Genomic DNA, 23,483 nt, shown 5'->3' on the forward strand with positions numbered 1-23,483 from the left:
TACACCAACCGCGAAGGCCAAGGATACAGAACCATAGCAAGATTGTAGGAAATGGATTTGGTCAGAGGAAGTCATCATGACGTATCTATAAAACTTTCCAAAGTAGGGCCTGCAAATACCACTTCTGTTTGGAGCAGAAAGTGTTTTAATGGGCCAGAATGTGCAAGGCACATTTCTTCATTTGAAGAGCTCTTCATCTTCCCCTCATGTAGGGTGAATCGCTGCAACCTGGGTGTACTTCATAACAACCCAACTCTCCTTAGAGGAGGTGTGCTCACACTGCCTTCAAGCAACTTGAGGCTTTGGAACAATCGTATCTATTTATTTAACCTTCTTGCCCTTTGCACATCGTCTGACTGCTGGACAGAACGGAAATAAAAATTGTTATTTTTCTCTTTTTAAAGTCTAATATAATCACACATTTTCCCCTACTGAACTGAATGCTACTTTGAATTTTCTCCATTTCAGCATTTTAGATATTAATAAAATTTTGATTTTTTTGTCACTCACTTTAGCAGTTCCCCGTGGTTTTCAAATTATAGAACAAACTGAGCTCTTCCCAGAACATTCTAGATACTTGTTTTCATAGAGTTGACATTACAATATTGCATTTCTTTCTTTCTTTTATTTCTCACTAAATGATTTTTTAAGTTGTAATTAAGAAAAATAAGTAGTTGAAAATGTAAGCTGCCAGTTTTATCTCTAGCTAGGGTTTATTTTTATAACACATAATCAGTTGAAACATATAGAGATTAGCTTTGCCCATTTTTGTCCATACGAATGAGCTTTTAAGGGATGAATTAAACAATGGTATCTTATTTGTGGTAGGTAAAGATGCGATGTGCAGAAACCTATGTTGAGGACTTTCATTTTAAAACAATACAGAGTAATAAAAACCAAATTCACGTGCCATAATGACTTCTGATCTCTTTTGTAAAAAGGAAGAGATAGACTCATGAAAAATAGTAATAATTAACATCTGCTCTGTATGTTCATGTACCACATGCTTTATGCCTCAGGTAGATAACATACATTGTAAAAGAACAACCAACTGCATGTTCCTGCCTGAAAGCTCACTGTAAATAAAATATGAGTCAGACATTCATTATGTAGTTTTTTGGTATTCATACTTGTTCTTAATCATCCTCTATTATGTCTGTAGTTAATGCACATGCAATCAATTTTAAGCTATTAGCAGCAAAAAAAAAAAAAAAAGCAGGGGACACCAATTGGAACACAATTTTTTTTCTTTATTCATTCCTCTGTATGTAATTACCTTACATTAATAGTTTGACTTGTCAAATAATTTCTAGCCCAAATGAATATAGACATGTTAACTTTGGAGATCCTCTCCCTCCCTCTAGTGGTGATGAACTGCATAGAAAATTTTCAGTATGTGTTTGCTCTGTAACACCCAGGAGCGTGCAGCAGACACACACAGGAAAAAACAGTGCATTGAGAGTGAGAAGAGAGGAGTTCAAGTCCCAGATCTGCCATTACTCACTCTGTGAACTTGAGATTTCACTTGGCCTTTTGTTTCTCAGTTTTCTCATCAGAGATGGAGTAATGATTATGATTTGCGGGACTGTTGTGATGGTCACATGAGAAAACATTAGGTCAAATATATTTAGACATCGATAAAACATATTTAGATTTCTTCTTTTTCTAAGAGAAAATATAAGAAACATAATATACTCAATCCACTGATCTGATTCTCTAATGGAAAACTCTAAGGCAGCCCCCATGGCCTCAGCCTCCTGGTACGCAGAGTAGTTGGCGTGGACAAATCTAGAGGAGAGAGTCTTACTGATGTTGTGTTCAAACATCAGTCCCAGTGATGAATCAACTGATGTCATAGGCTGTGTGACTCTGGGAGAAGGTCATCACATGTAGTTTTCTTGCTAAGCGTGATGAACTCAAATCTAATCACAAGAGAACAATCGGACAAATTAAAGTAAGGGACATTCTGGAAAAAAAGCAAAATTGTTGTGGACTCTGAAAATGTCAGTTATCTTGAAAGACTAATGAGGTTGGGAAGTATTTGCAATTCAGGAGATTTGGAGAAACAAAGAAGCTGAAAACTATATGTGATGTCGTATCTTTGATTGGATCCCAGATTGGGGAGGGGTGTAATATTGGGGCCCTTGTAGAGATTTGAGGATTCCCTTTATATTAGATGATAGTAGATAGTAGTGAATTATTATAAATTACCTGACTGCTTTTTTGAGTTTGATTGCTTAGCAGAATACACTTGGTCTTAGGATAGTCATGTTCAAATATTCAGAGATGAAGTGACATGATTTTAAAAAAAACTGTGTGTGTTTAAAAGTACACACATTATACTAGTCTTCCAACTGTGCATCTGTAAAGAATCTCTATTAAGGTATCTCCATTAAGTATTTTCAAAAGGAAAATATGAAACAAATGATTGCTCTTAGGTATTCTATCCATTGAAGATTCATTTGGGTGAAGAATGCCCTCTTTTGTAATGCTAATTGTTCAGGGAAGGGCTGTCTTCTACAATCCCCCTGTCATCTGAGGCTTAAGTGAGATGATCTCAGGGAATCAGAATTTAAATTAAAAGGAGACAGCTCCTTAGCAAATTTCTGTTGACTTGACTTTCTACGTGAATCAGCTTCCTCAAAATGGGAGTAATAATGATCATGCTTATGGTTCCTAATTCTCCCAGAGCATTGCCACATGCTCTTCATCCCCTAATCATTTTTCTACAATTTTTCCCGCCTCAACATTTGTTAATCCTATAATGCTAAACTGCTTGCATTTCTCTGACAAATTGTATGACTTCAGACTTCTCACTCCTTTGTAAATTGTCTTACATCTGACTGTAAAGGCCTTCCACCCACTCTTATTAAATATATATTATATTTATATTTATATATTCACGCACATGTATTTGACTTCTTTATCAGGCTGAAATTTCTTTGAACACAAGAGTTTGTTGTATCAACCATCTTCAAACTCAAGCATCTAGCAGAATATCTGATGTTTAGCAGTACACAACAAGCATTTGTTGGCTGAACACATGAAGGCAATTTATAAACTCTGAAGTCTGAGGACTAAGCTCTGATTTTTTTAGCTTGCACAAATTCCTATCTAACGGGTCTGGAGAGTCATGCCATAAATTCTCATCAGAATGTTTTTTTTTAACCCTATATACCGTAACTTACTTTCCAATCTGACCCTGGCATAACATTACATGACAAAGAAGAAAGTCAAAATATTTTACCCCAAAACATGTTTCTTTGCCATATTTTGAAATGGTCCTGCAAAGCTGTCCTCTGTGTGTGTGGGGGGGCGGTGGGGGGGTGGGCATGGAGAGGGGCGAATGTGTATCTGTAAAGAATCTCTATTAAGGTAGCTACATCTTTTTCTTTCAGGCCCTCCCAATCCTGAAAAGATTAAGAATCCAGTACTTTTTAAAGGTCCAAATAAGAAACAATTTGTCATCTATTGTCTCTAAGGGCAGCCACTTTAAGACATCAAAAGAACCTTGGTCTCCACAATCTTTTATCTTAACCTGAATATTTCCTTTCTATTGATCTCAAGTCTTTAAACAAACTCAACCAATTATCAATAAAAAAATGTTGAAATTTATCTGTAGCCTGGAACCATCCCCCCAACCCTGCCCAGCCTTTGAGTTGTCTCACGTTTCTGAACCAAACCAATGTATTTTTTCAATGTATTTCATTGATGTCTCACGCCTCCCTAAAATGTATAAAAGCAAGATGCACCCCAACCACACTGGGCACATGTTCTCAGGACCCCTGAGGGCTGTGTCACAGGTCATGGTCACTCATATTTGGCTCAGAATAAATCTCTTCAAATCTTTTACAGAGCTTGAGTCTTTTTGTCAACAAGTACTAATGTTGATAACTGCAAAATGTCAATGACAGTGATATATGTCAGTTATTGGTATTTGCTTGGTGGTGCAAGAGAAGGTAGGCTACATAGGTGACATGGGACATATGGGGTGAGCAATTTGGCATTAAAGTAGGTGGCTTTAGCACGTGGAGGCTTTGGAGAGAGAAGAAAAAGGTAAATTGGCCCAAAGTTAATTTTACTCACCCTACCCTTTTGCTGAGACCCCAGATGATTGTTCTCAGAGCTGTGGCATCTAAGGTTGCCAGAGCAGCATTAGAAAGTTTGCACCTAACAGCATCCTCCAGGGTACCCTTTTTCCCCAGGTCTAGCCACTCCACCCAAAGCCCCTGGGAGTAGCTGAGAGGGAGGGAACGGGATAAGAGGGAAAGAAGGTCGTGATGTGCTCTACTCTAGGCCACCCCATTTGCCTCACTTCCTCACCTCCTGTCTATCTGGGTGGTGGGTTTTTTTGTTGTTTTTTTTTTTTTTCAGATGGAGTCTTGCTTTGTTGCCCAGGCTGGAGTGCAGTGGCACAATCTCAGCTCACCGCAACCTCTGCCTCCCAGGTTCAAGCGATTCTCCTGCCTCAGCCTCCTGAGTAGCTGTGATTACAGGTGCGCACCACCACATCCGGCTAATTTTTGTATTTTTAGTAGAGACGGGGTTTCACCCTGTTGGTCAGACTGGTCTTGAACTCCTTTTTTTTTTTTTTTGGTCTCAAAAAAAAAAAAAGAGTTGGGAAAGATGGTGTGCTGCCCTCTCCTGGCAGATTTAGCAAATCTTCACGCAGCTCATGAGACTGTTCATCAGCTGTGTTAAAACGCTCCATTTTTGTGACTCCTATTGAGAAGACCAGCAGGACAGGAAGGGGAGAGATCTTCTTTTGGTTCAATAAACTGTAGTAGCGAACAGCTGTTTGTCACTGGGGGTTTTCACACTTAAAAACATTTTTTCTTTTTGCCTTTGTATTTGAATTTAGCTGCAAGAGTATTTTTACAGATTCTATGGGCATGTAACAAGTGCTAAATCACCCAAGGAGGAGGTCTCCATGTGTTTAGGGAACCTGCTCAGCAAAGCCAGGGCAGAACTATAGAAAAAAAAAAAAAGAGAGAAAAGTTCAGCTTCAATAAACTTACGCAAAATTTTGTAAAAAGAAAATCTAAATAAAGTTAAGTAAAATGTATGGAGAAATTATGTAAGGTTTGTGCTATTTGCAAAGGTAAAATTCTATATTATTTGTGGAGAGAAGGCTTCATAATCCCTTCTGTTTTCAGAGACTATAAATGTCTTAATTTACTCCAATCATAGTTCATGTTCTGCCTTAAATATATACTTGTATCACTCGAGTATGGAATGTCTTTCTAGAATGGTTTCCATGACAGTTTCTCCTAATATTCATAAACCTTTGGGGGTTTTTTGTTTGTTTGTTTTTGAGATGGAGTCTCATTCTGTCGCCCAGGCTGGAGTGCAGTGGCGCGATCTCGGCTCACTGCAAGCTCCGCCTCCTGGGTTCACACCATTCTCCTGCCTCAGCCTCCCGAGTAGCTGGGACTACAGGCGCCCGCCACCATGCCCGGCTAACTTTTTTGTATTTTTAGTAGAGACGGGGTTTCACCATTTTCGCCAGGATGGTCTCAATCTCCTGACCTCGTGATCCACCCACCTCTGCCTCCCAAAGCGCTGGGATTACAGGCATGAGCCACCGCGCCCGGCCGCATTACAGTTCTATTCTCTAATTTTTCTCTTTCATCCTCGGTAAGTAGGTAAAACTGGTAAGTAACTAGCTGAGGTGGGCCTATGTGATGACTGTGCGCAGAGCCACAGTCAACAGTCCCAATGTGTCTGCAAGTTATTATAACAGTTATACAATGACATGCTAATCCGTTTCCACTCTTAGCATTTATTTATTCATTCAATATGTATTGAGACAGCAAGAGATATCCAGGATAAAAATAGACATTCCTAGCCCTCAAGAAGCCTCCATTCTAATGCAAACAATTGTAAGCTGAATTTTTGGAATCAATACATGCTCCTTGCAAAAATGAAAAAAGCATTCCATGGTCGGATATATTTGAGAAACATAAGCAATATTATATCCCTCGTTTTGCAATTTCCACTGCACATCAACAAATTTGAAACTCAGATAGTAGAGAAATTTACTTAACTTGACTTTCCCCACACTGCTTTACTGTGTAATAGAGTTCCTCTCTGATGCAAAAATAAGGCCTTTCATGGTTACGACGGTAAGTACAGGGAAGAGACAGAGAAGGGAGAGCTGCTTGAGAAAGATAAAAAAGCCTTGTGGCTGGGAGAGCACACTTCATCCCAGACTTGACAAATAAGCAATAGTTTGCCGGGAGTCAAGGACTAGGAAGGGTGTTCCAAGAAGAAGGAAGAGTCAGGCAACTCTTGGAGGCGTGCCAGACATATTTAAAAGTGAGACAGGGCCGGGTGCAGTGGCTCATGCCTGTAATCCCAGCATTTTGGGAGGCTGAGGCAGGCAGATCACAAGGTCAAGAGATCAAGACCATCCTGGCCAACATGGTGAAACCCCATCTCTACTAAAAATACAAAAATGAGCCAGGCATGGTGGTGTGCACCTGTAATCCCAGCTACCTGGGAGGCTGAGGCAGGGGAATCACTTGAACCTGGGAGGTGGAGGTTGCAGTGAGCCGAGATCACGTCATTGCATTCCAGCCTGGGTGACACAGTGACTCTGTCTCAGAAAAAAAAAAAAAAAAAAAGTGAGACAGAAAGAACTGTGGTGGGTGTGTGGATGAGCCTGAGGTGTAGCGGGTGAATGGAGGCAGGTAATGGATAAGGAAGCTGAACAGGAAGACCAGGGCCAGGTCACACAGGGCCTTGAAATCCAAGCAAAGTTGTTCATGATTCATGCTGCGGGCAGTGAGCACCCTTAAGTATTTTGCATGGAGAAAGTCAACTACGATCACTCTTTTGCTGCTGTGAAGAATGGATCTGGGAACAGAGGTTGAGTTTTAGAGGCTGGAGCTGGGAAAATGGGTGAGAGACACTAAACCTGCGATCAAACTGCAGAGTCGTCTTGTGAGACTTGTTTGGACTCAAGAGAAAAAAAGCACAAATCATAAAGATGCTGGAGTGGCCCCAGTCCCCTTCTGTACTGGTGTCCTGGGCCCATCTTGCTTCTCCCTAGTGCTCCATGCATGTTTACAGTAAAAACAGTGCTTTGTACTTTTTGCTCAAAGAAAATGTTAAAAATAGCCCATGTTTTGAATAAACAAATGACTGAAAATGAACACATTTAACCCTTCTGGTCTAAAGTGTGCTTTTGTATTCATTATTTATTTTATATGGATGTAGAAATCAAAATACTTGGAAATTTCACCAGGCCTGGAGACTGCAATCGTCATATATGAGTATTCGCTTTCTCCAAGTGTAGGTCCCTTGTTTCATTATTTAGGTTTATATCAGACGAGTGACAGTACAGATTGTGCTCCTTCCTAGATCATTCTTTGAATGATAAGCAACTTCAGCTCTGTCGGTTTCTCCGGAAAAGCCTCTACACCTTTCATATGCAAAGTTGATTGGGTTGGGTAGGATTACTCTTGCCACCTTTTGGTCCTTCAAATAACTTTCTCATTTTTCTGGGAACGAAGTCATTAAATGCAGCATTCCAAATACCATCCCTGTCAAAATAGCTGACAACTAGGGATTATTAACTAGCTCTAATGCAGCATTTACTTTAGAAAACAAATGCTTTGAAATGACAGTACAGTTGGGGTTCCCCCCCTCCCACTTTAAAGTGTCTGTTCGTAGGATTCTGTGGAAGTCCAGAAGCCAGATACATTTTGGTGAATACATCTTGGTCTTTTGTGTTGCTGGTTAAATCTGCAACAGTACTCTGGAAGCTGATATCTATGTGTGCATGTGTGGGCAAGGATATATTTTCTTTTCAGAATATGGAAAGGGTTCGATGCGCTCAAGTGTTAATATTCACAGACACTTGCTCACATGCACAGCTGCAGGGCTGATGTCCCATGGTACTAGTCCATGGTCCATAAAAATATAATAACCAATGAATGGAACTTAGCTTTCTTCCAGGAGTTACTTTCCCAACCTCATGTCAACTTTGGAGATTTCGCTCTTGGTTGGCACACTGCTTAGTTGAAGTCCTAGTTGAATTTGTGCTCTCCTGTGAAATTTTAGTCTCGAAAAGTCAAAAGGCAAGACCTGGGAAATCGAAGAGTGACTAAATAAATGAATGAAAGTGAAGGAAGGTAAGTTTTAGAAAGAGAGCAAATTCAGGGACAGGTGCAGTGGCTCACACCTGTAATCCCAGCACTTTGGGAGGCCAAGGTGGGCAGATCACTTGAGGTCAGGAGTTCGAGACCAGCCTGGCCAACATGGTGAAACCCTGTGTCTATTAAAAATACAAAAATTAGCTGGGTGTGGTGGCGCATGTCTGTAATCCCAACTACTTGGGAGGCTGAGGCAGGATAATCACTTGAACCCAAAAGATGGAAGTTGCAGTGAGCCGAGATCACGGCACTGCATTCCGGCCTGGGTAACAGAGCTAGATTCTGTCTCAAAAAAAAAAAAAAAGAGAGAGAGCAAATTTAAAAAGGAAGTATATATGAAGCAAATAAGCATAAAGCAGGGGTTTGGTAGATAGAACTACCTGGTTTTATATCTTATATCCATAAAGCCACTCACTGGTTATAAGACATTCAATAGGTAACAGAAACTCTTTAGCCAAAAATTTTCTCATCAGTGAAATGGGTACAATATTACCTACTTCAAAAGTATGCTGTAAGAACAACATTAGATAATACAGCATTCTGAGCGCTGTGCCAAGCACATAAGAAGCCCTCAACGAAAGCTATTTTAGGAATCCAGTTTATCTGGAGAAGTGTTTTCAACCTGAAGGATAATGTTCATTTGCAGTACAGAATGAAGAACGAAGATTTGTCCAGCAGGTGAGCTGGGTGCTAGTGCTAAAGATCTCTAGTGTTCCTTGAGTAAAAAACTCATCGCAAGGATGTATTTATTATTCTGAATGAAGTGCACTGCAACTCTGAGCCAGTACTAACAACATGTAAATATTTATTCCTAATGCACATGCAATTTATGTTGGAGGTAAATTTACCCACAAGTTAGCAAGAATACTCTTTTCCGGAAAGACTCTCAAGTTATCTGTTTCAAACATGTTAATGGAAAACAAAAGAAATCAAGAAGGAATTTTTCCATTTAACCAGTCATGCTTTTTTCTGTTCTTTTCCTTTTCAGTCGGCAAAAGAGGGATAATGATCTCCTTTCCTGGAAACTCAGGTTGAATTAAGGGATTTACAATGCACAGAAGATGTCATAAATCCTAATGAAAACAGCTGCACATATTCATAAATAATGCATAGCACTCTAAATCACTAGCTGTGATTCATTTTTTCCCTTCCTTAAAGTATTATTTTTAAAGGCATACTATTTAAAAGTCAGAGAACCTAAAATTGCAAGATTAAAGTAATGAAAAAAATTCAAAACAAAAATCATCAGAAGATTTTGTCATAGATTTCCACAGGCGTTTTGCTTATTATCCCAAACAACGCATGCATCTTCTCTGTCATAAAACAGTTTTGTTTGATTCAATTTTTGAAAGCCAAGTATAGATTGCAAAGTGAGCTTCAGACGCTAGGTGGCGCCATGTATCCACCTAGCGTTGAGCTACAGTTCCACAGGCTGGGTTGGCCCGCCCCATCTGAAGCCAGACATTCGTTTTAATAGTTAAATCGATATATTTTATAATGTGAATGGTTGCAGGCATTAAAAAAATAGGCATTTAAACCTGCTGTCCCGACCCTAGCAGATAATAGCTTCCTATATAGACTTAATGTTTTCATTGCATTTTCTCATACCTTAATCCAAAGAGATGAGTAAGTAGTATTGGGGGCAGGAGAGCTGACAGTTCTGAAATGCTACCTGTAGCCAATTTCTACTTACTTTGCCTCCAACCCACATATGAGACCTACAAGGTAAGAAGAAATGCCAGACCTAAACTCCCTATTACATGGTAAATAACTTAGTATCTAATTTTGTAATTGTGAGAGAAGGAGTAATGAATATAATGGGCTCTAGGGGGGTACCAAGGACAAGGTGGGGGGGAATAAATTTGCCCCAGGTGCAGGCAATAAGGAGATGCACTGTCTACGGAGAGCTTAAAACCAGTGATAGAACCAGCTAGAAATCTGTCTGCTTTTCCTTATCACCATGCACTAGCAGTTCTATACCAGCTTGGTGATAGTGGGGTGGACCAATCATTCCTTCAGTGACTACCGCCTTTGGAATACCACCTACTGAACTACTTTCCTCTTTAGAATTTTCCAGCAAGCAGAAAAATTGGATTTTTTGGAAAGAGGAAAGACTGTTAGGAAAAGGAGAAAGAATTAATATTTTTTTCCCGCAAGTAATGTCTGTGCAGGACTTTACACACCTATGTTATCTCATTAATCCTCAACAACAACCCCAGACTCGGAAAGGTTCAGCAACATATTCCAGGTCTTACAGCCACTACCTGGCAGAGCCAGGATTCTAACAAATCTTTACTTCCTGTAAGTTTCATGTCTATCTCAGGTTTTTGTCTATCTCAGGTTTTTGACTGGCTAATATCAGGTTATGAGTGGTAAATCTCAGGTTTTTGAGTGGCTAATATCATAGCCTTTGACATTTAATAAATACAAAACCTTGGATGAGGTATATAACCTTACTCACTTTGGTATCCTTGGTTGTCATGTGGGATAATAATAGTACCCATCAGTGAGGACTGTAGGGAACACACCTACAATGATGCAGGCATGCCCCGAGCCCAGTCCTGGCACATGGTAAGCACATGAGAGGTGACAAAAATGGCACATAATGTTCATTATGCAAACTTCACCTGAGAACCCTGAATAACTTTTTGTCCCTTCCGGATGGTAAAGAAAGCTGGAGTACGTACTTCTGCTACTTCACACCTGTAGCTCTGGTGGTTAAGTTGATAACTCTGACCACAGATGCTGAAGAGAGCGACACACACAGGTACCAGGGACAGCAGAGTCAGATAACAGGCACCCTCAGCGTCCACTGGGCCCAATCCCCATCCTTTTTTGTCAATTGGTTCGAGACTTCTTTGAGAACATCTTCTTGCTTATTATACCCTCCTTGCTCTGACAGAATAAATGACAAGGTAGTTGGTGGCAGGCATGAGCTTGTTTTGTTTTATTCCACTATAATGGAGTTACTGAGAGACTGATCATGGAACTTCTGGACTTTAAAAAGTGACCCACAAATATTCTGCTACCTAAAGTATGTAAAAGTTAACAAGCACGCAATGGCTAAATAATATGTAAATTACTTAGCCCATACTGCAGCTAAGTTGTAAAGAGTTATGACCCTCTGAACTCTTTGTATTAAAGTAGCAAGGATATAATTCTAACATTTCGTTTTACATATTCCTTGATTCAGCTACTATTTAAAAGTAATAATAAATTTTATTTTCTGCCTTAGATATGACATTAATTAAAGCTCATAGAGAGTGCCATAAAGAACTAAAGCCTAACATTTTTATAAAACAATTTGACAGGACCATAGAAAGCACACATAAGATAATGCTTTTTATGTAGTTTTTGCACTTGCATTGTTTTAACCCAACTATGCTATAATACTTGGTAATAGATCCACTTAGCCACTGACATTCTTATTTGTAATATGAATTTACTCCACATTTCACAGGGCTAGATCCAAATTCTTTGGTAAATATCATTTTTATAACAAATAAGCATAATTTCTTTGTAACATAATCTTTGTTAACATAGCACTTTATTTTACATTTTGAAGTTAGTACAGAGAAACACTTCTCAAACATGATGCTGATGTTGTACTGTGAACTTAGTGGGGGTGTTCCAAGTCCTCCTCTTAGGGTTTTTCTTGTTTGGAAATATATGTAAGGTTGACATGTATGCAGAAGGAAGTAAATAATAAGAGCCAATTTTAAGATATATTGCACAGCCTGAAAGAACCTGTGTGGTGGTGAGAAGCTGTGTGTTAATGAGTTCAGATTTTGTTGGTTCTGTTCTGGGTGGTGTTTCTGCTTTTCTTCCATCTCCATCATGTGATGTAATCATGAGCATACAATCAAATCAGCTGTATAAAGGTACAAATGGCATGGAAAACATGTTCTCAGTTCAGATCTGATAGGAGAATCTGGAATATCACAGAATCTCAAAAAAAAAGAAAAGAAAAGAAAAGAAAACACATTTGTTCAACACTTGAGCAGCAGATAATAGAGAAGGGGCCATTGGTCACACAGAGTGAGGGTGACACATGCTCTCCAACTACATATTCTGTGGCTCTCTCATTCCCAGCACTGCTTTCTCCTGTGGACTGTAAAACCTTAGTCTCAAAGTAGGAAACACTTGACAACGTATCCAACTGATCAGGTAAAATGTCCTTGGTCTATAGGACAAGGGGCTAAACTAAAGCTTGCATGACTTTGGCAAAACAAGTCATCTCTATGCTCATAGTGGCCTCAGAATTCTAAAGAGAAAATATCTTTGAAGTTTTTCTACTCTTACATTTTACGGTATTTTGGGTTTTGTTTTTACTTTTCTTTTCCTTTTCTTTTTAGAGCGGTTTTAGGTTCACAGCAAAATTGAAAGAGGTTTCCCATATTGCCCTTAGGACTTGTTTTTGTTTTTCTGCCTGATTCTATTGAAGGCAAAAATTAAATGAGACTGCAGCTTTGCAGCCTTTAAGATTACGTTATTCAGAGTTCGGGTGGGCACCCAGGAGATGCAATTAGATTTCCTGCTGGGCGCAGTGGCTCACGCCTGTAATCCCAGCACTTTGGGAGGCTGAGGCAGGTGGATCACAAGGTCAGAAGTTTGAGACCAGTCTGGCCAACATGGTGAAACCCTGTCTCTACTAAAAATACAAAAAAAATTAGCCTGGTGTGGTGGCAGATGCCTGTAATCTCAGCTACACAGGAGTCTGAGGCAGGAGAATCGCTTGAACCTGGAGGCAGAGGTTGCAATGAGCTGAGATCGCACCATTGCACGCCAGCCTAGGCAACAAGAGTGAAACTCTGTCTCAAAAAAAAAAAGGGAATTAGATTTCTCATTTCACACTCTAGGCCTTACTCTCCTGCCCCCCTTTGTTTTTAGCCTTTCTCACACTCTCCAGGCTCCTAGGCATGTTTTATGTGCAAATGTATTATCTGGAAAGTTCAATGAAAGCTCAGAACTCACAGACCCTGCTTGGGAAATATTAAGGGCTGAAGAACAGGAACAAAATCAAATTGTTTGAGAAAAAAATTTTTGAAGCATATATACAGAAAGACGTTTATAGAGAGAGATGTTGAGTAAGTCAACAAATGATGACTAAGTGCCCCACTTTGTGCTGGGCATTGGAGGAAGACCTCTGAACCGAGCACAGTCCTGGCAAAGAAATTCACCTAAGTCCTTCACCCTGGTCTTCACATGTACTGACCCCACATCCCTATCTTTGGGTTGTCTATCTTCTTTTTTTAAGTCTGTAGAAAACAATTCTGGCATCTGAGCATGTTCAGAAATACACTCTAGATATGCATCAAGCTATGGGCCCCCTAACATGTTCCATTATCCAGGATTGCCAGCCGATGCTGATGTAATGACATAGCTGTGGAGCCCATGGAAAGAGAGAACCTGCCTCTGCTCCAGAGGCAGCCCGGGCAGACTCTCATTCTCCTGCAAGGTCGTCAAGCAAAGGGGAAGTTAGGAGCTTGGTGAGAGGCCAGGTGGCTGCTATGAAAAGGAATAAGCATTTGCTAAGTAATCCCGAAGAGGCAAGTTGAAAGGAACGGGGCTTAGTAGCCTGGATAACAGCTATTAAGTATACAGAAGGGACTGGGCTGGGCAAGTTTTGTCCTGGGTGGTGAGGATGTAGGTATCATGAAACACAGGACCCACAGAGATCATGGCTTCAGAGGTAACGCACTACGTGGTTTCTAAGCACTCTGTGTAGGTTTCTGAAGAGATTTGGTCTGTCAAACTTTGGAATGTGTATCCAAAGGAAATTACAAGTGACCTTTTCTTACCACCCTCCCCAAAATCAAGGATGATCAGAGATAATTCAGTTTAGAGTGATAAACAAGCCTCTGAAGAAGTTGAGGTTTCAGTTCAACACTTGGGTCACCCTTAGCTTTGTAATTCCTTGACATGAGAATCTGCTATTAAAAAATTAAGTGTTTGTCAGTGAATGTGAGTGTGAGATTGTGTTTTTTTGTGTGTGTGTGTGTGTAGTGGAGGTTGTGGCTCTCATTTCCTTCCTTCCTAGAAAAACGAATTCAAACATGTCTTGGGAACATTTTTCCAAGGAGAGCTGCAGTTCTGTTTGGAGACACATCTTAGCCACTCCATTCTTGCAGGAAAGCATGGTTTGATATGGCCTGTGCATCAGCTGCTATAGCATCACCTGTGCAGCAAGAGTATAGATGGCACTGTCTCCAATGGGGTCACTGAAGAAGGAGGCTGAGATCAGCCAGAGATGGAGGAATCACATGAGCATCACCATCTGCTGTGTCTAAGAGCATTCACCATCTCTTTCTTCTGAGTACATGGCTTTCTACTCTATTACAGAGAATACAAAAGAGAAAGTAACTTGCTCCAAGTTTAATACATGACTCTGTGCAGTTTGACTTTTTTAACTGAGAAAATAAGTTAACTTTCTAATGGTAGGCACAAAAATTCAGTCTGATTTCCAAAGATTTCTATGAAGGTAAACGCAGAAACATGGCTGCATTACAAGGAAGTTCCAAGAAAATGTCCGTGATTGCTCCATGTCTAGTCTATTTACTCAGGAGCAAATTAAGAAAGAATAAAATCTTATTTTTATCTTTCTGAGTGTCAGAGAATAATATGTGTTTTGGGGCAAACTCTAAATGCTTTAGAACTCATACTTTTTTCCAGAGTTTCCCATTTTCTCTTACATATTTTGAAGTTCCAGTTAGATACAATTATACATTTCTACAGATCATGTGTTTGCTGTAGTTACCTGAAGCTAAAACTGATTTCAAAGGCAAGCAAACATACCTTCCCCTTTGTTTATACACAAACTCTGGTGGTGGGCTGTCACTATTGGCCCCAGGCCCATGGGGAATGGGGACCAGTCACTTTGGTCAGCTCTGTGAATCTCTGCCTTAGTAATGTCAAGCACTTCCACCTAACTCCACCTACAACATTTCTTAGACAGCTCCAACCATGATACGAAACAGTGAGTGACAAACTAGGACCAAGAAAACTGAACAGAGATGGGATGAGAACAACAATCTGAGAAGTAACACAGGTCTTTTTGTACGAAGGGTAACGCCCAATAATGTGGCTGAAATGTCACAGCCTTCGAAAGGCCAGATTCCTCCACAGACAAGCACCACTGGAATTATTTAGAGGTGAGTGACTGATTTTGTTTGTTTATTTATTTTTTATTTTATTTTATTTTTTTGAGATGGAGTCTTACTCTGTTGCCCAGGCTGGAATGCAGTGGCACAATCTCAGCTCACTGCAACCTCTGCCTCCCGGGTTCAGGTGATCCTCCTGCCTCAGCCTCCCAAGTAGCTGGGATTACAGGTGTGTGCCACTACGCCCAGCTAATTTTTTGTATTTTTAGTAGAGATGGGGTTTCACCATGTTGGCCAGGCTGGTCTTAAACTCCTAATGTCAGGTAATCCACCTGCCTCGGCCTCTCAAAATGTTGGGATTACAGGTGTGAGCCACCGCACCTGGCCTTTTGCTTGTTTTAAATAGATCGCGTGAATTCCAATGATTTTCCTAGTAAGAAGTCTATTAATCTCCTATTAAGAATTCTGGGTTTTAATAACTACCAGGAGTCTTGGTGTTGCAAAAACTGCTTAAAAAGTGACCAGAGGGATTGTTTGTTTGATAATGCTAGGTGTTCTCTATCCTTTTTTAGGTATGAGTAGTCATTGTTAGAGTCAACAGTTATACATGTTTTTTAACCATTGTCTTGCATGCCTGCGCACAGGGCAGTGCTATCCTCATTGTAATTTAAAGAGACATCTTAGTTAAGACTATGGTTGAGGGCATGGGAAGTAGGTGAGAAAAGGACTTTCAATAAGTTTTATTTTTATTTTTTATTTTTTTTTGAGATGGAGTCTTGCTCTGTCGCCCAGGCTGGAATGCAGTGGAGTGATCTCAGCTCACTGCACGCTCAGCCTCCCAGGTTCACCACATTCTCCTGCCTCAGCCTCCCTAGTAGCTGGGACTACAGGTGCCCGCCAACACGCCTGGCTAATTTTTTGTATTTTTAGTAAAGACGGGGTTTCACCAGTTAGCCAGGATGGTCTCAATCTCTTGACCTTGTGATCCACCCACCTTTGCCTCCCAAAGTGCTGGGATTACAGGCGTGAGCCACCGCACCCGGCCAATAAGTATTTCTTGACTTAAGTTGAATGCTAAGTCAGAGGAGTTCAGAGCAGTGTTCATATGAGCTATGATTACCACTTCATCTCTAGAGTATAGGAATGCATGTATATTACAACTGGCCATACGTCACAGAAGAGAAGCCTAGAGGCCAGCCTTCTAATTTATAGCTCTGACAGCCCATATATGATTTGACTGTGTGTCAGAATCCCTATCAGTAGGTAAAGAAACTAACAGCATATAAACGCGTCCTGGGCTTTCTCCCTTGCTACATTTTGAAAAACGAAGAACTTCCCATCAGGTGAGCAAAGAGTTGATAATGCAAAGGCACAAAGGGTATACCTTGTCTTTTTCTGGAAGTTTATCCCATGAACCTGCTTTCATTGAGAGTTTGAAGGGGCTTAAGGTGAAACAGCTATAAATACAATTAGGAAAAAAGCAAAACAAAACAAATAATACAAAACCTCTCTGAGATATTGAAGGTAATATACTAGCAAGGGTCATAAACTTGAAAACTTGATTGTATTAGTGCAATCCTCTGCCAATTAGCTAAACTTCTCTTCTTTCAGTACCCAATGTTTTTAAGCTTTAAATGCTGGTAAGTACAATATTTTTGGAATAGCTTTAATCAGCTAAGCTGGCAGTTTATCTTATTTATTTTTTTCAGTGTCTTACTGTTTCTACTTCTTTTATATCCAAAAAGTGTTTGAGTTGGTACATTTAGTTATAAAGGCATTTAACATTTATATAAAGGCATTTAAATTTTAAATTAAGACACAAGAAATTCTAAATGGTACTTGAGATACCCTTGAGAGAAGCCTCTCATTTCTTGTATTTGCAGATACCTCATATATTTATAAATCAACTCTTTTGCATATTTAAGTCAGACAAAAACACTAAGAGGCACAATGTCTCTCATTAGAAAAAAACGCAATTATTCTACTTAGTTATGTTTTTAAAATAGCCTGACATTTAAAATAATAGATGAATATGTAATTTGCTCATCAGTAATGGGCAGTTCCCTTGGAGGTATCATCAGTGTTTTATAAGTTACTATTTCAGAAGAGTTTCATGAATGCAAAGATTGAAGCTAGGAAGCAGAGAAAAACCACTCCAGAATGACACCACCCTACTTAACACCCATAATACTTAACAGTAATGACAATTAAGCCTCACAAATTAAGTCAATGTATTGAATTCCTATTGGGTGAGCTAAAGATAGGACATTTATGTGTAGTGATTTTTCCCCATACTAATTCCCCATCCACAACCATGTACCCAAATGAACATCAGAGCAACATATTATGCTGTAAAGGATTAAATGATATTTCAGTTTATGCTTTATTTCTTGTCTCTTTTCTCCAAGTGATAATTGAGATCTCATTTACCATGCATGAGCACTTACATTCCCTTTCTGAGAACATTTCTGATATTGTTGGTATAAGAGAGAAAAGTCATTTTTTTAAAGGTTGCCTTATTAGTTTGCAGTTTTTGTTAAATATCTAGATTATCTGGCCAATCAATTTGTCTCTATAGCCAAAGAAAGAAGAAAGACTAGCTGCCATACTCAATCCAAATGAATCGGGATATGAATATTTATAAGGACATCAATATTCAACAGTGTCTTACAGTCATGCTCCAAGCTAAATAAAAATAAAACCACCAGAAATATTACAGTATAATAGGATAAGAGCTAAGAAATATGTACAAATTCATTGACAACATCTGTGCAAGTGTTCTGGACAAAACATTTAAAAAGAAATATACATAAAACAAAGTAGATAAATTTATCAAAGATTGATAAATTTTCAGAGACAGTATAAAAGTACACAAAACATGAAAGAGAGAAAGAATTTAAAAAATAACCACTAAGCCAATACATATAGTACAAGTTTACTACATTTATATTACAGAATGATGGAAACCAGAGACAAAAACGATTTGGTAACAAACAGCAAAGAAAGTTTCACCACCAATCACAAGGAAGAAAGACATTCTTTTTCAAATGAAAACACAGACTGCCAGAACTCATCCCCCACATCCCCCAACCCATACACACATAGAAAAATAAAAGCAAATGCGAAAGTTGTCTACAGCAACAGGACAGACAGAGGTGGGAAGCATTTGGCAAGTTGCATCACAGGAAGTCAATCACGATTGGCTAACGATGATGGTACCTGGCTCTGTTGCAGGTCACTGGTTTGCCTGAGAGGAGTGACTGATGGAGGAGGCACACCTGATGTCGACGCAGACCGGCCTAATTTGCAGCTTACTTTAGGCTCTGGAAACAGGGGAAAAAGACACAATATTAGCTGACTGACATCTGGAATAATGAAGCGGCTTTTCAGTCTTCCTGTTTATTTCGCTACTTATTCTTGGAATATACAAAATGCTCCTGATGTTTGTTCATAATTAGCAGGTTATAAAACACTTTCATAACAGTTGACTCTAAAACGAGCTTTATTCCCAGATCAGCTTCTGGGGAACAAATCTCAGAAGCACAGGCCTTGTGCCCTTGCACATTTTACCCCACTTGGGTTGGTTTCTATGGAGTCATCCCTGGAGCAACAACAACCCATTAGCAGAACAAGCAAGTACCATGACTATTTTGAATGTTTCACTTTTAGCTTTGGTCCATAGGATTTCTGTGTCCTAAACTGTCTTATCTCCCTTCTCCAAATGTTCTGTTTTCCTTCCTTCCATGAATACTATCATCATGTTTTCAATGTAACATTTCTTCAACTCATCTTGATTTTCATTAAATTTTATAACTGTCTTCCAAGACTTTTGCTATCTTTCATAATATTATCTTTCCAACTTAAAAAGCTTTCTCCTACCTCTTCTCTAATTTGAGAAGTCCAAATTAGATGCCTAGGCCACTGACAGGATGCTTTAGAGATTATAGTTTGAGGACTGAAAGAGTTCCCTTCATCCAGAAAGTACAGGATATTTGGGAGGTAGAGATGATGAATTTAAAGACATATCTGAAGATATTTGACAAAGGAAAAAGAAGTCATAGATAGAAAAATGGACATTTTTACTTTATCACAAACTTCAATGTGAGCTGTTGGTTTTTGAATGCCTAGTACATTCCAGCTTCTGTGAGGAGTTATACCTAAATTATCCCTAATCCTAAGAACCCTCTTTGGAGCTGCAGAGTTAGCTATCAATACCCTCAACTTACAAATTAGAAACCTAAGGTTCTCCAAGTTCAGTCTTTGCCTAATAAGTAAACAAGTGCTTTTCAAAAAGCCTTTATAAACTTGACCTAAAAATTAAGCTCATCGAACAACTCGCTTCAAATGATATGACATAACTACGGTACTGAGAACTGACACACGTGCCAGAGAACCAGAATGTGCCCAATTCTGTTGGAAGAAAAGAAAATGTGTTGCTCACACTGGGGAGGTGCACTATCCTTATGCCATTTCTATATGAATCGCGCTTCAGAGAAAAGCATTGACTATATCTGCATTGCATGAATGGTTCACTGCCAACTTCAGTTTCCATCAATTGCCTTCCACTCCTCCACTCCCAACCCCTCTCAGACACAACATGCAGACACACAGATGAGTAAGCTTACGCCTACTTACACACAGACTCATACAATCTCACTCATATGCACCTTTCCTCTCTCAGTCCTGTTTCCACCTATTCAACAATGCTTCACCTCTCTATTAAAATTATTCTCCTAAGGGAACTGATGGTTTTCTTTCTTGGCAAATCAAATAGTATTTTCTCTGTACTTCTGATTTAGAGGAAAACAATAAAAGACAATAAACAAGGTTTGGACTTGGAGCTAATTTGGAATCTGACTCTGCTAGGTGTATGATCTTAGACAATTGTTTTCATTACTTAAGTTTTACTTCCTCTAAAATAAAATGAATTTAGTCACTTACTCAACATTCGGCATCTATGTATTTTATGCCTACTATGTGCCAGGAACTTGCCAGAGAGTAGTGACCAAAATCCCAATATTGTCCTAAAGGAGTGCACAGTCTATGCACTAAACATAGACATTAAACAACAAATGATGGGCCAGGCACAATGGCTTATGTCTATAATCTCAGCGCTTTGTGGGGCTGATGCGGGTGGATCAATTGAGCCCAGGAGTTGGAGACTGCATATTCTAATGACGTTTATGTATTCTCAGGGGTGAGACATTAAACCTAAAATCATTTGCCGAAAATTAGGAAATATGTTAGAAGGAAGTAGAGCGTGCTGTGGTATCATTTATCAGGGTATCCACTGTGTTCTGGGGAGCAGGGCAAGGAGAGACCCTGAAGAAGCTGCAGTAATTAACACCTGCCAACAGGACTGAATGGGCAGCAAAATCTGAAGTGGGAAGGATCCTGGATCCACAGACTTACTTTCCAACCGATCCAGAAGTCAAAAGCATTTCAGAATTTACTGCTTGCTTATTATAAGGAAATAGTAATAGTGAAATATCCTGGTTTCCAAGTTAGTGGAGAAGAGTTGACCTAGTGCTAAGTAAACAGATAAACTGAATTACATGCAAAATTCATAGAAAAACACCAGACACATAACAAGTGCTTTTAGTGAATGTTGGCTTTCACCCCCTACACACATACACACACGTACACACGCACTTGCACAAGTACGTGCATAGTGACTCTTACCTCTATTCCTCCTTCTACTTTTAATGAAACCAACTACATTCTCTTTCTGGAAAATGACTCCCTTTCCACCTATGATATACATTCCTTCACCTCTCTCTCAACCCAATGTCCTTTTAGCTTTATCAACTTCTCTCTTGCTTGGCCTTTCCCTCCGCACCTCTCTTAAGAACATCAGCATTCTCGTGGTTTCAAAGATAGTGTTTTCCCTTGGAGTCACATGCAGGTTCCCACAGCTCTGTCCCCTTCCCATGCTCCTGTTTGATTTTGAGCCCCTGTGCTTCCGGGTCCCTAGGCTGTCTACATTGCTTCAGGATGCAAACCAAGTTCCAGCTTCTTCTCAATATCTTGGATCTTCCTTCTACTTTTCCTATGTGTAGTAGAAACATCACCTCCATTTTCTGAAAGGCTTAGGGTCCAGATCTTGTACTTTTTCGGTTCAGAGTTTTCTTTTCCTCTCTCTATAAATTTAGTCCTGTCGGAATTTGCTTTTTTTCCCTCTTGCAATGGCTCTTGTAGTTAACTCATCTCAGAAACATACCCATAATCTCTCTGCTCAAATCTAAGTTGGACGTGATGTTTCCTAGATACTTTAGGCCACTCATCTTGTTCAAAAATGTTCAATTATTCCATATTTATTATCATGAAAAACTGCCTACTTTCCAGAGGTCCTCTGTGACCTGGCTCCATCTGATCAGGTCCACTCTATTTTCCACTGCTGCTTGCTTCCTAAAATATATACAATTTGGACCGGGCACAGTGACTCACACCTGTAATCCCAGCAGTTTGGGAGGCCAAGGCGGACAGATCACCTGAGGTCAGGAGTTCCAGACTAGCCTGGCCAACATGGTGAAACCCTATCTCTACTAAAAATACAAAAATTAGCTGGGCTTGGTGGTGGATTCCTGTAATCCCAGCTACTCAGGAGGCTGAGGCAGGAGAATCACTTGAACCCGGGAGGCAGAGGTTGCACTGAGCCAAGACCATGCCATTGCACTCCAGCAACAAGAGCAAAACTCCATCTCAAAAAATAAATAAATTTTATATATATATACACACACATATATATACACATATATATACACACACACATATGTATATGTATGCACACATACATATATATAATTTGATCTACCCTCTTGGTATTCACTTTTGATTCTTCCACCTTTCACCTCAAGTTGTTGCCAAGCATGGACTTTGATCAAACCATATCTCACCATTTTCTAAGACCTAGTTCAAAGTGTACTTTTATTGTAAAGCATCCTGTGATCTTGTTTTCTTCTTTCTCTCTTCTGAACTGCCTTATCACTTAGATAGCATTTGCACTGCTTGTTGTGGTTTTCAGCATTTTTGCTGGTAGGAACCACCCAATAAGCATTCAATTATTATGTATTTTTCTTTCACTGAAGATACTCAAATTAACCTAGAGAAGGTCACTGCAACTCCTCAAAGCAAGGAGGCAATGACATAACAAAGAATATAAGACCCAGTTTCAAGCCTCTCTCCCCTACTTACTAAGGTAGTGATTCCAGTTAGAGGGGATGTGACCCTCTGGGGTCCTGCAGAGGAGGCACAGCATTTGAAAATTCTCCCTTGATTTTGTGCGGGTGTTTAATGTCTGCCAACCCATTCTTGAAAATACCACTGGATTCTCTCTGAGGCTGTTTAAACACAAGTGTATCATATGATGACATAGATACAATATCCTGGTAACTTATAAATTAACCTCATTTCCCAGGATGCCTAAATCCTTGCATACCTTAAGGAATCATCCTTTATTATATAAAACAACAAGCAAAGCATCCATCAGAACCCTGGTTGACATGTTTCCATAATAAACCAATGTTTCCATACATGCCATGACTAGCTTAGCACATTTGGTCACATGGAATGAGAAAATTCTGTATTTTTTTCCCTAGAAAAGGATGACAAATAATAATTATTTACTATAGAGATTTTTTCCAGTTTATGTTGAAGATATTATCATCTGATGAAAAAAGATTATCTAACCAGATCAAAGGCTTTTATATCACCTAAGGTACCTAAAGATTAATTTCCCCTTTTATTGGCTTCTGGTCAGACCAAACCTGTTTTCATTGCAGACAACATTATCTCCAATGCACAGACTACGCCTCACCAAAATCCAAGCAAACTCCAAATTTCACCATGACCTGGAAACGTCTTGCCCTACCCCCATAGGATGCCAGTCCAGATCATGTCTAGGTTCATCAAGCCCCAGTAGGCACTGCAATATAAATCGCTAACCACCCATTGAACATGGCAAATTAAACTATTAGCCAAGTACCCTGTGTGGGCTAGTTCTAGAGTCAGGTCATCCAGTGGTCTAATGTTCGATCCCAGCATGGAATATGACTCCACATGCAGGGTTACAGTAAGATCATTACCATATATTCACAATGTACACATACATACACAGGCAGATACATACAGACACACACACACATACACTCCGTAACACTGCTGCTTAATGGTATCACATGGCAGGAACTTTTTTTTGACGGAGTTCTGCTCTTGTTGCCCAGGC

General features: G+C 39.6%; 1 protein-coding gene across 8 annotated transcripts in view; it reads right to left on the reverse strand.

Moving 5' to 3' along the window:
• NYAP2 (neuronal tyrosine-phosphorylated phosphoinositide-3-kinase adaptor 2) overlaps positions 1-23,483 on the reverse strand; it is a 335,656-nt gene that overhangs the window by 55,519 nt on the left and 256,654 nt on the right. For 7 of the 8 annotated variants that reach the window (XM_058437901.1, XM_032754219.2, XM_032754214.2 and 4 more), the window contains one exon: positions 18,479-18,582. In XM_058437901.1, coding sequence (XP_058293884.1) covers positions 18,479-18,582 — 104 coding nt within the window. Of the gene's footprint in view, positions 1-11,786; positions 12,031-18,478; positions 18,583-23,483 lie in introns of those variants that run through there. The other variant, XM_058437898.1, reaches the window with a different exon arrangement.

This window comes from Hylobates moloch, unplaced genomic scaffold (genome assembly GCF_009828535.3).
Source record: "Hylobates moloch isolate HMO894 unplaced genomic scaffold, HMol_V3 SCAFFOLD_1, whole genome shotgun sequence".
NCBI lineage: Eukaryota > Metazoa > Chordata > Mammalia > Primates > Hylobatidae > Hylobates > Hylobates moloch.